Below are 15,312 nucleotides of genomic sequence, written 5' to 3' on the forward strand. Positions count from 1 at the left end.
TGGGGCGGAGCCAAGCCGGCAGCGAATTGGGAGGAGCCCTGGCGCTCAGGCTAGGGAGCGCGTGTGGCCAATCGCGCGGCCGTTCTCGCCGCGAGCCGATGGGGGCGGGGAAAAGTCCGGCTGGGCCGGGACAAAAGCCGGATCCCGGGAAGCTACCGGCTGCTGGGGTGCTCCGGATTTTGCGGGGTTCGTCGGGCCTGTGGAGGAAGTGCCGCGCACGGACTTCGGCAGAGGTGAGCACGGGAGGCTGTTTTCGCTGGCTGGAGCCCGCTCGCCCTAGGAGCTTCCTGCCTCCGTCCCCCAACCCGGAACCGCCTTCCCCGACGCGGGCTCGGTGCCCACGCGCCCTGCTCGGAAGTTTTGAGGGTCTTAGCTTTAGGTTAGCCTTCGCCCGGGGTCCCGGCCGGTGGCCGCGTGTCGACGCCCCTCCCCTCCCCCCGCGCGACACACACATATTCCAGTTCCCGGGAGTTTGCATGGGGCTTGCCGCCATCCTTGCCTCTTCTGCCTCTGCCACATTGCATGGTCCCCCTCCTGGCGCGCCTCACCCCTCCCGGGCACAGCTATCGAGGCTCCTCGGGCTCATCGGGACGCCTTTTGGCTCCATCCGGGTTCCCCCATCGGATGCCGGGACGGGAAGTAGAGAAAGCGGTGGCGACTGGTCCCACTCCAATTCCTCACTGGCCGGACTGAGGCCCTTCTTGGTTCTGTGGGTACAAAATTGAGCTCCACGCCCAAGTGGAGAGAATGAGCTATGCGCGCCTCCGGGGCGGGCCACGCGGGGCCAGGCTGCCCCAGGGTGCCCGAGGCCTCGCCTCATCTCGCCGCGAGGACTGGAATCTCGCAGCAAGGACCCTCCTCGCACTGGAGGTATCGTCGAGTCCAGCCCCTAAGCGACAGATGGCCGGGGTGCCACCCCACCCCTGAGCTGACGCCAAGTCTGGCCGGGGAAAGGTCCTCAAGGGGCTGGAGGATGCTGCCGCCGCCCTCCTGTCGAGCCTGGCAATGGGCCAGTCCCAGCGCCTGCCGCCGTCTCCAACCTTGGCAGATACCGTGCAGTGCCGAGTTCTGCCGTTATGGGGTCCCTGGAGGTCTTCCTGGGAAGAGGATTTTGGAAGAGATGATAAGGAAAAGTGCACAGCACAGTTTGGCCAGCTAGCCTACTCCTCTCCACCCTTAACTTTCCTCTGTGTTTTCAGCTGCCTCAGCTGAACTAAAATGTGGGGTGAGGGACAGCTGGTAGGTCTCATTTGCCCAAATGGGTGATTTTCACCTCTTAGAAACCTTCCTAAACAGCTTGGGGGGCGGTAGTGGGAAGAGCCCTCAGACACTGGGCAGCTTATGACTCCATCCCCGTTCTGACACTATGCCTGCCGCAGTAAGGGGCACTCACAGAATTCTGCCTCTCTAGAATTTACTCCAGGGATTGCCTGTCTTCTCAAAAAAAAAAAATAAAAATAAATACCTACATACGTAAGTCCCAATCCTGCAGATACTAACGTTCAAATGAGTGTTTTTGTCTTTCCCAGAGGCACCCTTAGTAGCATCCCCAGTGATTCCCTTCCACTGGCTGTGTCCCAGGGGTGTGTTCTGGGGAACAGGCTTCTTTCATTCAGCCTCCTGTGTGGGCTGCTTCTCTCAGTGTCTGCTAAAAGTGAACTCAATCCTGGGTCACTCACCCGTCTGCAGAAAAGACTCCATTCAGCTCATAAGGCCCCTCCCTTAGAGAATGTGTGTATGTGTGTGTTTTCAGGTTCCTTGGCATGATTTCCCCCAAATGGTTTACACATTTAGCTGTTACCAAGTAACAGTTCCTGGAGTCCAGGCTCAGCCCAATCATCTGTTACTTGTTTGACAGCACATTCAGCTACTGGGGAGGCAGACTAAGACGTTCTGGGGAGCGGTCCCAAACCCAGATAGGTATTTGTAGGTATTTGCTGATTACACTAGAGCAAATATTCTTTTTTTTTTTTTTTTTTTTGAGACAGAGTCTTGCTCTGTTGGCAGGCTGGAGTGCAGTGGTGGATCTCGGCTCACTGCAACCTCCGCCTCCTGGGTTCTAGTGATTCTCCTGCCTCAGCCTCCCCAGTAGCTGGGACTACAGGTGTGCACCACCACACCCGGCTAATTTTTGTATTTTTAGTAGAAACAGGGTTTCACCATATTGGCCAGGCTGGTCTCAAACTCCTGACCTCGTGATTTGCCCTCCTTGGCCTCCCGAAGTGCTGGGATTACAGGCACAAGCCATCGTGCCTGGCTGCAAATGTTCTTAACTGGTGGTCAGTCTGTGGGCCATCGGATCATTGTCACAGGTGAGCACCTTGAAACAATATGCACAACTGGATTTGTGTACCTTTTTCTGGGGTTTTTTTCAGTCTCAGAAGAGTCTGAGACCTCAAAGAGGTTAAGAGCCACTGCCTTAGAGAGACTTTAAGACCTCACTGAAGGCCAGGCGCGGTGGCTCATGCCTGTAAATCCCAGCACTTTGGGAGGCTGAGGTGGGTGGATCACGAGGTCAGGAGTTCGAGACCAGCCTGACCAACATGGTGAAACCCCGCCTCTACTAAAAATACAAAAAAATTAGATGGGCGTGGTGGCGTGCATCTGTAATCCCAGCTACTCAGGAGGCTGCAGCAGGTGAATCACTTGAACCTGGGAGGCTGAGGTTGCAGTGAGCCGAGATCACTCCACTGCACTCCAGCCTGGGTGACAGATCCAGAGTCCTTCTCAAAAAAAAAAAAAAAAAAAAAAAAAGAAGAAGACCTCACTGAACCACTAAAGTTGCGATTTATCTCTACTGAGTCCACTCCCTGGGTTTGTGAGCCATTTGCCTTCTCTTTATTGGTGAATTTGCAGAGGCCTTATTTTTATTATGTTGTATACATTCCTTGTCTCAACCTCCCGTCTCTAAGCCAGAATGCTCTAGTGGCAAATCTCTTGTTTTGGTAAACTGGCAAATCTTGTTTTCTATCCTGTATTATCCCATTGTGTCTTCTCTCCTATCCCCCTTCCAAAGACCCTATGGACATCGGCTCTTGGACCTGAAGTTTGATCTGGGTCTCAAGAAAACTGTGATTTCTCAGCTGCAGGGGTCCATTTTCTTTCCCTTGTCCTTTCCAAAGTTGGGTCTTGTGTCTGTTTTGGAGGTGCCAGGTTCAGGGGACTGTTTTACTGGGAGTCTCAGACTTCTTTCTTCTAGAGAGGCATAGCCCAGGGACTTCCTTTCCCCTGGAGTTATGGAAGGAGTCTGAATTGCTGAGGATGGTCAGCCACTGCCCCCTCCTCTCTGAGTGTTCCTTGATCTGCCCTGGGCTGCACTCTCTTTGGAAGGGGGTGGGGGGTGTACCCATTCAATTTGAGGACCAGTTTTTCTGGTCTGAGTCAAAAATATTGGGAAATGGAGCAGTGGGTGGGGGGTGGAGGACCGTGGGGCAGTGAGGTGGTTGGGACGTCTCTGGAAACTCATGCAAGTCATTCCAGGGGAAGGCCAGAAAAGGGAACATTCTGAGCCCCTTCCCAGCTACCCCACTTTAGGCAGACACCAGGCTGAATACACCCATTGTGCCATGCTGGATACTAGCTAGGAGGCTGACAGAGGCAGCCAAGCCAGGATGAGAACCTGAAGCCCCACCAGCCTGGCCGATTGGGATGGGGCGCGATGTAGCCCCTGGAATGTTGGCCTTCTCTGAGTTGGGAACGGAGACCCAGCTTCCAGCACGTGTAAACAAGCCGGCTCCTTCACTCTGCCCTCCTTTATTTGTACTTGACTTTTTTCTCCCCCAGCAAATTAAACAGCTTTGCTTCTGGGCCTTGGCGGGGGAGACAGGAGTGACTTTTCCTGATCCGGCCAAGCTCTTGGCCTGAATTTCCATGCCCACCTCCCCCCATTCCCCTCCCCAGCTCGCTCCTTGAGTTACCCACAGGAGAATGGGTGTATCAGGACAAGAGTCGTGGGGAGGGGAGATGATGAAATTCTTATCATAGACTCTTTGAAGTGAAAAGCACACATGGGCCTGGCTCTTGGAAAAATGGTCTTTTCATGGGCTGGTGTGGATTTTTCTGGGGACCTAGGTGTAAGAGGGTTTGGGTTCGAGTCTTGGGTCATAACCTTGCTTATTATTAGGTGGGCTTCTTGGGCAAGTTATCCTAACGCCTCTGAGATTTTATTCCTCATCTAAGAAATGGGGTTATAAATCTCAGTGTACCTCCCAGAGCTCATATGAGATGAGTTTCTTTTTATTTTTTTTAGACACAAGGTCTTGCTCTGACACCCAGGCTACAGTGCAGCGGTGCAATCATAGCTCACTGTAGCCTTGAACTCCAAGATGAGTTTTCCTATACATGTGATGGAGGATGGTTTCTGCCTCTTCCTCCTCCTCCTCTCAGTCCGCCCCAGTTAGAAGTGACCACTACAGGGTGGTCCCCAGAGAGGCATCTGTTCTTCTTAGTGAGTTTTGCTCTAAATTAGCAGCTGGATGACGCAGTGGGGCGGGTGGAATGTGCTAAAGGTCGGTTTCCCTGCCCTGTGTCTGCTCCATACTCAGAATTGGGAGGCTAGTGTCCAGGAGAAAAGAGGAGAAAAGAGCTTTGTGATGATCCTCCCCCCTCCCCTACTCCCCTTCTAACCAGGACCTGGGGGTGTGACCCTTTTTGAGGCTAAGTAAACTTGCTGGCTTGGCCATTGGCCCAGTGGTGTGTAAGGGTGTGTATAGGGGTAAATCTGGGTGTGGGGGAGATGAAACCTGTAGGGAGAGAAAGGCTAGCCTTTTGCAATTTCAGCCGTACTCTGCACTGGTCAGAGAACAGAAAGGTGTTTCAGTGTCTGCCCATCTCAGATGGGACCAGCAGTCAGATTTGGGTCAAAGCACCGGTTTTCCTGGCCTTCTAGCCAGCTGCCTTTTGCTCCAGGATGAGTGTGGTTGTGGATCAGCTAGTTTGCCTAGAGGGAGTGGGGCAGGGTGAGGCAAGAGTCCCAGGGGAAATGGCACTTTTGTTTTTCTCTATCTTCCCTCACCCATTATCTCTGGATCTTCTTCCTCTGCTGGCAAAAGTGCTGCTTGATATCTCTCTTCCATCCCTCCCACTGGGACAGCATTTTTTCCTTCCTCTTGAGAAAAGCTGAGATCTGGTTTTATTGTCTGGGGGCAACTGGGAGTGGGTCTGCCCTGCTGGGGAAGATAGTGCCTCCACACGCCCGCCCCCTTCTGACCAGCTCCTCTCTCCCAGACAGGTAGAGCAGGTCTCTCTGCAGCCATGTCGGCCAAGGCAATTTCAGAGCAGACGGGCAAAGAACTCCTTTACAAGTTCATCTGTACCACCTCAGCCATCCAGAATCGGTTCAAGTATGCTCGGGTCACTCCTGACACAGACTGGGCCCGCTTGCTGCAGGACCACCCCTGGCTGCTCAGCCAGGTGAGCCCTGCCTCCACTTTGGGCCTTTCTTCCAGGCCCGGGGTCTGAGGAAGAGAAAGCCATTGGTTTGTTGGTGATGCCGACAGGGTCATGGGGTTGGAGGCTGCCAGCAGCAGCTGTGGGAAGCATGCCATGGGCTGAGCAGGGTTTGTGTTCATGCCGAGCCCTGCATGTTGAGGTACCCCAGCATGGTATACCCTGCCATGGGCTTGAAACTGGACAAACTGGTGTCCAAATCACAGCTGTGTTTATTAACCATGTGGTCTGGGGCAAGCCATTTCACCTCTTTTGAGTTTTACATTCCCCATCTCTCCAATGGGATAATACTCACTTTGAGCTGTAAGGATTAGCAAGAAGCATTTAGCGTGCTTGGTGCCTGGCACATGGTAGATGCTCAGTAAAAAGTAGGGATGTGCCCTCTTCTCCCCTAAGTGGAGTATATCAGGAATGTATCAAGGCAATTAGGAAGTGTGATGTTGTACTTTGTGAAGAATGGCCCCGACCCTGGAGGGTCAGCCTGGAATAGAGGCTCTGTTCTTGAGATCTCTGCAGGGCCATTGTTAGAAAGCTCTTAGATTTCCTTGGCAGGGCTCAGAGAGTAAGCCTAGGACTAGTGGTGGTGTTTCTTCCCACTAGGAGGCAGCTCAACCACAAAGGGATGGAGGGAGTTTCCTGGCCCTGGAGATGTATGAGCAGTGGTTAGGGGCTGCTTTTTGGGCCTGTTGTAGCCAGGGTTCAAGCACAGGGATGGGGTTGACCAGATGACCTCTAAGGTTCCTTGCTGCCTCAAGGCTCTGTCTCTCTGTTTTCCTCTTTGGAACACATGTTCTGGTCCATATTCTGAGGGGCTTACTGTTGAATGAAGAAGCTAATGTATCACATAGGGAGGGTAGAGAATCACTTATTCACTCAGCAGGTATTTGCTGAGCGCCTACTCTGCCAGGCTCCATCTGGGCACAAATGCCTCCAGATACCTGGTTGTCAAAAGCAAGATATTGGCTAGGGTAGGTGGAGGAAGCATCCAGGAGTTGACTCTGAAGGATGGTTAGGGCTGGCTTTGGAGCAGAGTGAATGGGAAGTCAATCCCTGTTGTCCTCTATTTGGATCCCCAAAATACTACGGTTTATCTAATTCTTCCTCACTCTAAATACAAACCGCTTTTGTTCCAGAACTTGGTAGTCAAGCCAGACCAGCTGATCAAACGTCGTGGAAAACTTGGTCTCGTTGGGGTCAACCTCACTCTGGATGGGGTCAAGTCCTGGCTGAAGCCACGGCTGGGACAGGAAGCCACAGTGAGTGGGCATGGGGTCAGGATGAACGTGTGTGGTAACAGAAGCAAATATGGTCACCTCCAGGTCAGCAGCTCTGTGGATCACCCCCACAGCCAGTCTCATTGTAGCTCAGGGAAGGCAGGAGTCCTGTGGCGCTGACCCACTCAGGTGGCTGCCAGCAGTAGGCTCAGTCTTGGTGCCCATTCCCAGCTCCCTCATCATCCAAACTTCTTTGTTTTATTGGTTTGGGCAAGATGTGCTGCAGAGGTAACCTCAATATAATTCAAGAGCCAGGTGGAAATGGTCTGATTCTTTTTTTTTTTTTTTTTTTTTTTTTTGAGACAGGGTCTTGCTCTGTAGCCCAGGCTGGAGTGCAGTGGCGTGATCTTGGCTCACTGCAACCTCCGCCTCCTGGGTTCAAGCGATTTTCTAGCCCCAGCCTTCTGAGTAGCTGAGATTACAGGCATGCAACACCATACTTGGCTAATCTTGTATTTTTAGTAGAGACGAGGTTTCTCCATGTTGGCCAGGCTGGTCTCGAACTCCTGACCTCAGGTAGTCTGCCTGCCTTGGCTTCCCAAAGTGCTGGGATTATAGGCATGAGCCACTGCGCCCGGCCTACTTTATTTTTTTTTAAGACAGGGTCTCACACTGTCACTCAAGGCTGTGGTGCAGTGGCATGTTTACATCTCACTACAGCCTCCACTTCCCAGGTTCAAGTTATCCTCCCACCTCAGCTTCCTGAGTATCCGGGACTATAGGTGCATGCCACCATCCAGGCTGCTTTTTAACATTTTTTTATAGAGTTAGGGTCTTGAATGTTACCCAGGCTGGTCTTGAACTTCTGGCCTCAGGTAATCCTCCTGCCTCAGCCTCCCATGTAGCTGGGACCACAGATGTGTGCCACCAAGCCCAAATTCAATTATTAACTTCTCCCAGCTTGGTGATGAATTTCAACCACGTAGATGAGAGAGTTAAAGTGAAACATGGTTTAGGAAGGCTAAGAGATGCCTGGAAATAAAATTATGTTTCTTCTTATTCCCCAGGGGAGCTGGAGGACTAAGGGAGGGAGTGGAGCTGAGGCCTGGCCTAGCCTGGGAAGAATGTGCCATCCACACCTGGCTCTGTAGAGCACATGGCTCTGAAGGGCCTGGTGCTCATCTGGGGTGAAACTGTACCAAGGATGAGCTGTTCTCTTCCTTGGCTGCCTCAAGAATAGCAATGAAGGTGGTGATGGAGATGTCTTCCTCCCTCATTGGGCTTCCTCAGAGTAGCCCTTAAATGTTAATTTCCCAGTTTCTGGCCCTCATGGGTAAAGAGGGATCCTTGAAGTTGCACATGGACCCAGGCATGAAGCGACCTGTCCCTTGAGTTCCCAGGCCTTTGGAGAGAGGATGGTGGGATTGGAGGGAGGGATGCTGAGCATGTCCCCAGGGAGCACATCCTGCTTCCTTCTGCTGGCCTCTGGGAGGGGAAGGTGGGACGTCAGACATCTGAGCTGGCAGCAGCGTTGGGCCAGCAGGACTGGCTCATTACCTCTGATGGATTGCTGTCTGGTCCCTGACTCAGCAGTGACGCACAGGCCAGGCGGGGGGTTTGGGACTTACTAGGATGAGGGCTGTCTCGCCACAGCCGCCGCCAGGGAATCACTCAAACTGATTAGCTCTGCAGGCCTGTGGTCCTCAGCCAGGAGAGTCTGCGTGGAGAAGTTTCCCTGATTAAGCCCTGGCTCACCACTTCTCCACCCATTCCCTGCGCCCGGACCCATGTCCTGAGGCTGAGTCACTGTGCCTTCCTCAAGGCTCATGAAGCAGAATGGTTACCTCCCTTCTACCCGGTTTCCCCTCCCCGTCAAGCTTTGCCACAGCCGTGACTTGTTGGAGCCCTTTCACTTGCGCAGGTCCTGTGTCACCCTCCAGAGGAGGCCAAGAGTGGGCAAGGTCGGTGCCTGTTCAGGCACAGCCCGCACTAGAGCAACGGGTGAAAGGGCATCTCGTGAGGACTTACTGAGCTTAGGGATCTGTGACCCCATTTTTTCTGGAAAAATCTCTCTTTGCTGGGTGTGGTGGTGGGAGTGCTTGGGCACCACCCCTGTGCAGTCCCTCCTTCTGCCCTAGGGGCAAGACGTGCTGTCCCTCTGAGTTTCATCTCCCTCAATTTTTCTGTAGGTTGGCAAGGCCACAGGCTTCCTCAAGAACTTTCTGATCGAGCCCTTCGTCCCCCACAGTCAGGTATGTGTGAGGCGGCTCCAGGCTGGGTCTTCTCCCTCCTGGAACCTTGGGTTTGTCCACCGTAACATGAGGAAAGAAGTCAAGCTGATGAGGACAGTCAGAGGGACCAGGGTCCCTGAAGCTGCACTGAGGATCTGAGGGTGCTGCGGACTCGGGAGTCCAGAGGGGAAGGAAAGGGCTTGGTCTACAGCAGAGAGGAGTTAGGACTGGTAACAAAGGGGACTTCCAAGTGCAGGGATGAGAACGACCTGGAGGCAGGCCCCACCCCTCAGCTGGGGTTGGTCATACTGATTCAGTCTGGACCACCAGCCAGTGGGGTAGAGGCTTCTTCCTCTTGTCCTTGGGGAAAAGATGGTGGACAAGTCTCTGGATGAATGGTTTTCACTGGGTTTTAGAAAATGAGACCGTGGGGATTGGTTTCCTCTCCCAGTACATGGTAGACCATCTTCCCCAGTTCAGCGCCCCTCACCAGCTTCGCCCTCACAACCCCAATCCCACTGTCCTGTCTCTTCACCTGCAAGGCTGAGGAGTTCTATGTCTGCATCTATGCCACCCGAGAAGGGGACTACGTCCTGTTCCACCACGAGGGGGGTGTGGACGTGGGTGATGTGGACGCCAAGGCCCAGAAGCTGCTTGTTGGCGTGGATGAGAAACTGAATCCTGAGGACATCAAAAAACACCTGTTGGTCCACGCCCCTGAAGACAAGAAAGAGTTGAGTGAGAGGGACAGTAGGGAGGTGGCAGTTGGGATGAGAAGACCGACAGGCTCTGGGCACAGACTGGGGAGAACGGAGCGGTCTCGTCTCTGGGAGCCAGGTGGTAGACACGGCCCTGTCCTGAGGAAGACAGCTGGGTGCAGGGCGGGGACTGGCTTGGAACCAGACTGAAATATGCCGCCAGCGTCCCTCACCTCCTTGCGCCTGTCTGTCTGACACCTCTGCCTCCAGCTTCTCGCCTGACAGCTCCTTTCCGCCTCAGTGGCTGAAGAGCTATGTCCAGGGAGCAGGGGTTGCAGAGGAGATGGAAGGGCCAGTGGGGTGCGTTTCGGGAAATGGAGCTGTCGGTGGCAGTGAGAGATTGCTGCGGGGCACCTGGGGTGCTGCCGAGCTGCTCCCTGATGGATGAACTGTCCCTCTCTCCCTCCCACCTCTAGAATTCTGGCCAGTTTTATCTCCGGCCTCTTCAATTTCTACGAGGACCTGTACTTCACCTACCTCGAGATCAATCCCCTTGGTAACTGGGTGTGCTTGGCTGGGAGGGGGCAAGGGTCCCAGTGCCTATGACAGCCCTGGCCTTGGCATTCAGAGAACCAGACTCCCACTTGCCAGAGGGTAACACAAGACAGATATGCACAAGCAGAGGGGTCCCCATGCACGTTTAGTGCCAGTTCCTGTTTCTGAGCTCTCAGAAGACTGTAGTTCTTCTCTTAGTCAACTCCAACCTCTCTCTTTGGTCTTAGAGACAGAGTCTTGCCCTGTCGCCCAGGCTGGAGTACAGTGGCACAATCTCAGCTCACTGCAACCTCCGCCTCCTGGTCTCAAGCAATTTTTCTGCCTCAGCCTTCTGAGTAGCTGGGATTACAGGTGCCCGCCACCACGCCAGGCTAATTTTTTATTTTTAGTAGAGACAGGGTTTCACCATGTTGGTCAAGGCTGGTCTCGAACTCCTGACCTCAGGTAATCTGTCCACCTCGGCCTCTCAAAGTGCTGAGATTACAGGCGTGAGCCACCACGCCCGGCCAGAAGTCCTGGTTTTGATCTGACTGTGTGCTTCTGCTCCTCCCGCTGGGTCAGGCTTTCTGACAGCAGGAGGTGGGCAGCCTCTGCACTGCTCTCACCCTTTGGCCCTTCATTCCTCCTGGTGCACTCAGAGGCCTCACACTTGCCTCCCTCTGTGGGAGTTGGTCAATCATTAATCCTTGATGCTGGGAAGAGCTTGGTCTCAGTCTCTTGGGCTGTGAAGGAAGCAGGTGGTGTTGAGGGAGAGTGGCGTGGGCTGGCTCTGGCCAGGACTTCTCAGGGCAAAGTCTAGGAAGGCGAGAAATCAAATCATTCCAGCTGAGGATGCAGCCCCTCTAATGGACCAGATGGCCTTGTGCTAACTCAATCAGCTAAATGGCCCTGGGGGAGGAGGAAGATGGGTGTCCAGTGAGGTGGTATAAACGAATCCTGCTGATTGGGAGTCCAGTGCACCCTGCGGCCCCTGCTCCACCTGACACAGGCTTCCCCTAGCCAGACCCTGGGAGACATAGATGTGCATACCGGTGGGGGGTCTTCTGTCAGCAACATGTACCTTTAAACACTTTTTAAAAGTGGCCGGACCATGGGTTTGCGCATGGTTAGATACTCAAAAGCAGGGAGTGTAGCGTTTTGTAAAGATGTTTGAAAATTGCCATGGCAACTAATACAGACCTCCATGTCCCATTGCCTATAGGTCAGGGAGAGGGGAATGGCCTTGTAGAATTTGTTTTGCCTTTAATGGGGAAAAGCTCTGTCTCCATAAGGGCCTCTCTGGTTTCTTACTGAGCTTAGAGAGTTCTGAGGCCTGAATGGGCCACCGTGGGATCGGTGTTTGTGGAGGGGTTGGAGGTTGGTGGTTGTCTCTACCCAGAGCCGGTGTCTGATGATTGCCTCTGCTCCCCTTGAAGTAGTGACCAAAGATGGAGTCTATGTCCTTGACTTGGCGGCCAAGGTGGACGCCACTGCCGACTACATCTGCAAAGTGAAGTGGGGTGACATCGAGTTCCCTCCCCCCTTCGGGCGGGAGGCATATCCAGAGGTAAGGCTGGTTTAGAGAGGAGATGGGGACTGGGGGGAGGGCGGTGGGGAGGTGACTCATCTCTGATGTGCATTTGGCCCCCCTTCATGAGCTGTTTATTTGGCAGGGAAAGGAAGACTGAGAAGCATTTAATTTTCTTAAAACCCCAATGGGGTGGGGGTGGGAGTGAGCCAAGCCTCTGAATCCCAGCCAGAAATCCTTTTAGATTTCTCTCTCAATCAGCCTCCCTCGACTCTTCACTTGATTTGTTGCCTCTCCATGGTTCCAAGTGTCTCGCCTTAATCCTGATGGAAGGTCATTCTCTCCGCGTCTCACTGAGAATTTTAATTGCTCTTTCCCACTCTGTCCTCTGAGAAGTCCTCACAGCAGGATTGGGCTTTCTGGGAAGTACCCCAGGCCCAAGGAAGAGGCTGGGCTAGGAGACGGTCTGGTCTGGGGAGGCCTGGGGTTGCGGGGACGTGTGATGGGCCGGGCAGGCAGATGCTGGGGTGAGGGCATGGTTGAGCAGAGGGACATGGTTAGGCTCAGGACTTAGGCAGAGGGCCAAGGACTTGACGTCAGAGAAGGGAGATGGGAAGTTTGTCCCTAGGCAGTGACTGTGACTATGGGTGGTTTTGGTACTTGGAGACACCATCAAGTGTCTTCAAGGCATGTGGGGCCCTGCGTAGCCCCTTCTTCCCACCCCATTAAGGTGATTAGTGACCTTTTCATGTGCCTCCAGGGAAAGCGGGGAGGGGTCCTAGGATCTGGGACCTGGTAAAGGGGGTACCCCAAGGGCCTACCTGTTGCTGTCTGGTCCCCAGGAAGCCTACATTGCAGACCTAGATGCCAAAAGTGGGGCAAGCCTGAAGCTGACCTTGCTGAACCCCAAAGGGAGGATCTGGACCATGGTGGCCGGGGGTGGCGCCTCTGTCGTGTACAGGTGACCGAAGGGGGTTGCTGAAGGGATGCCAGCCCAGTCTACCCAGCATCAACATGTGTGTGGCCTGGGTGGGTGGGGTCCTGTCACTTTGGTGTGGGAATTTGGGGCAGAGGAAAGCAGTGGCATCCCAGAGGGCTTCGAGGGATGTTGGTGAGGACCTGTCCTGCACACAGTGTCTTCTATAACCTTCTTGTTTGTGTCAAAATGAAGCTGTTTTATGAGTTTTAATTCTGAAAATTATGTGCTCCATACAAAGGTACAGAAAATGAGCTAGAAAGTGAAAGTTGCCTGGACATTTCCCCATCCTCTCCCTGACCAGGTCACCCCAGTTAGCAAGTTACTGTATGTCCTGTCAAGCACATATAAATATTTATACTCTTTGCTTTACAGAATATTAGGATCATATTCTACACCCTTTACAATAATTAGCAGTTTTTTTCACTTTAAGCATGGTAGACACCTGCTCATTTCTAGATGTGCAATCTGCCATTCCCTTCTGTGTGTGACTGGCACTATTTCCTCTGGCTGCAGCACACTTTCTCTTGGGCAGCCCGTCAGGGACTCCTGCAGTGTGTGATTTTGCTTGTCTTTGTGTTAGGGAGGTGCTCATTGTTCATTTTACCTGCCATTGTCTGTCCAGGGCTCCCCAGTGCCCTAGGGCTGGCAGAGTGCACTGCCCAGAAGAGTCTGATGTAGCACCATTAACCTGCAGGCCAGACTTGCATGGGAATTGGGGGCTGGAGATCCAAGAGGCCAGTTCCACAGGCTAACTCCAGTGTTTTGAGGGATCCGTGTGTCCTCCCAGACACCAGGCTGCCACTCCCTGCCCCAAGTATGACAGCCATCACTGACTTCTGTCTCCTTGGCAGCGATACCATCTGTGATCTAGGGGGTGTCAACGAGCTGGCAAACTATGGGGAGTACTCAGGCGCCCCCAGCGAGCAGCAGACCTATGACTATGCCAAGACTATCCTCTCCCTCATGACCCGAGAGAAGCACCCAGATGGTGAGATACGTGCACACACACATACCTGTCCCCCCTTCCCCAGGACAGCCCAGCAGGCTGCAATGGGACAGCTTCGTCTGAGGAGTCACCAAGGCTGTGTGTGGTCCTTTGCAACTTGAGGCTAATCATTGAACTTTGGGTCTCAGTTTCTCTGACTGCACAGAGGGCAGGGACCACATCTATCAGTGGGAGGGGACTGAGAGGGCAAGAGGCAATGTGTGATAAAGCCCTTCAAACAAGTGCAGGGGAGGAGGTGGCTGTGGCATGCTCCTGCTACAATTGCAGTAAACTCAGTTTATCCAATTGCGATAAACTCTGATTGCAATAAACTCAGTGACCCTCTTATATTACCTGGCCTCTGTGAGTCTCAGTGCCCCTTTACCACCTGTGTTTTGGAGCTCTGCATACCAGTTCTTCTTTCCTTGAGCCAGAGAGGGAGAGAGATTCCCTCCAGAGATATCTAGAAACCAACCTGGATTTTTGGATGTTGGTTAGGAGTTATGTAGTGCTCCTGTGGGTTTGTTCTGACCCCTGTCTGGTGGCATAGGTAATGGAGAGTTGAGCTGATAAAGCGGAATGTCTGGAGAGACTGTCCTACTCACTCCCCAGTACCTCCTGGCAGATGGGGGACCCTCATTCAGGGGAACAAGAACTTCCTCAGTTGGATTGCTGGGAAGATGCTCAAGTCTACCTATGTAACTGTTTTTGATTCTCTCTTACTCCAAATCCAGGCAAGATCCTCATCATTGGAGGCAGCATCGCAAACTTCACCAACGTGGCTGCCACGTTCAAGGTAACAGTTGCAACAGTGGTGCAGTTTCTGGGGCAAGTGGTTTGGGGAAAGCAGGGAAGGGACCTTGAAAGCAGAGTTTGAGCCAGAGCCAAGTTACCATGAGTTCCCAGGTCAGGTAGGGAGCTCTTGCCCCAGGGTCTCTTAAAGGGGTGGAGAAGACACTGGGACAGGAGCTGCCCATCTGCGCTGTGTGTCTCTGGGCAAGCAGCTGCTACGCTGAACTATAACTCTCCCACCTGAACCATGGGAGGCGAATTTCTGCTTTCTTCCTTCTCAGGACCAATGCTTTGGAGCACTGGCTCAATCGATCCTTTCTTTCTTTCCTTCCCTTCCCTTCCTTTCCCTTCCCTTCTCTTCCCTTCCTTCTTCCCTTCCTTCTTCCCTTCCTTCCCTTTCCTTCCTCCCTCCCCTCCCTTCCTTCCTCCCCTCCCTTCCTCCCTCCCCTCCCTTCCTCCCTCCCCTCCCTTCCTCCCTCCCCTCCCTTCCTTCCTCCCCTCCCTTCCTCCCTCCCCTCCCTTCCTTCCTCCCCTCCCTTCCTCCCTCCCCTCCCTTCCTTCCTTTCCTCCCTCCCTTCCTTTCCTCCCTCTCTCCCCTCCCTTCCTTCCTTTCCTCCCTCCCTCCCCTCTCTTCCTCCCTCCTTTCCTCCCTCCCTCCCTTCCTTTCTTCCTTCCATGGAGTTTCACTCTTGTTGTCGAGGCTGGAGTGCAATGGCACAATCTCAGCTCACTACAGCCTCTGCCTCCTGGGTTCAAGTGATTCTCCTGCCTCAGCCTCCTGAGTACCTGGGATTACAGACACCCACCACCGTGCCCGGCTAATTTTTGTATTTGTAGTGGAGCGGGGGTTTCACCATGTTGGCTAGGCTAGTCTCGAACTGACCTCAGGTGATCCACCCGCCT

General features: G+C 53.5%; 1 protein-coding gene across 4 annotated transcripts in view; it reads left to right on the plus strand.

Annotated features, from left to right (window-relative positions):
• Positions 1–15,312, plus strand: part of ACLY (ATP citrate lyase) — a 50,589-nt gene continuing 35,277 nt past the window's right edge. The window contains exons 1-10 of one of the 4 annotated variants that reach the window (XM_019027100.4): positions 1–233; positions 5,231–5,412; positions 6,582–6,704; positions 8,852–8,914; positions 9,436–9,626; positions 10,068–10,147; positions 11,562–11,692; positions 12,496–12,614; positions 13,484–13,620; positions 14,352–14,413. In XM_019027100.4, the coding sequence (XP_018882645.3) occupies positions 5,254–5,412; positions 6,582–6,704; positions 8,852–8,914; positions 9,436–9,626; positions 10,068–10,147; positions 11,562–11,692; positions 12,496–12,614; positions 13,484–13,620; positions 14,352–14,413 (1,065 nt within the window). In that variant the 5' untranslated portion in view covers positions 1–233; positions 5,231–5,253. Of the gene's footprint in view, positions 234–5,226; positions 5,413–6,581; positions 6,705–8,851; positions 8,915–9,435; positions 9,627–10,067; positions 10,148–11,561; positions 11,693–12,495; positions 12,615–13,483; positions 13,621–14,351; positions 14,414–15,312 lie in introns of all 4 variants that reach the window. The other 3 variants (XM_019027099.4, XM_019027098.4, XM_019027101.4) reach the window with 3 other exon arrangements.

Source organism: Gorilla gorilla, chromosome 4, assembly GCF_029281585.2.
Source record: "Gorilla gorilla gorilla isolate KB3781 chromosome 4, NHGRI_mGorGor1-v2.1_pri, whole genome shotgun sequence".
Taxonomy (NCBI): domain Eukaryota; kingdom Metazoa; phylum Chordata; class Mammalia; order Primates; family Hominidae; genus Gorilla; species Gorilla gorilla.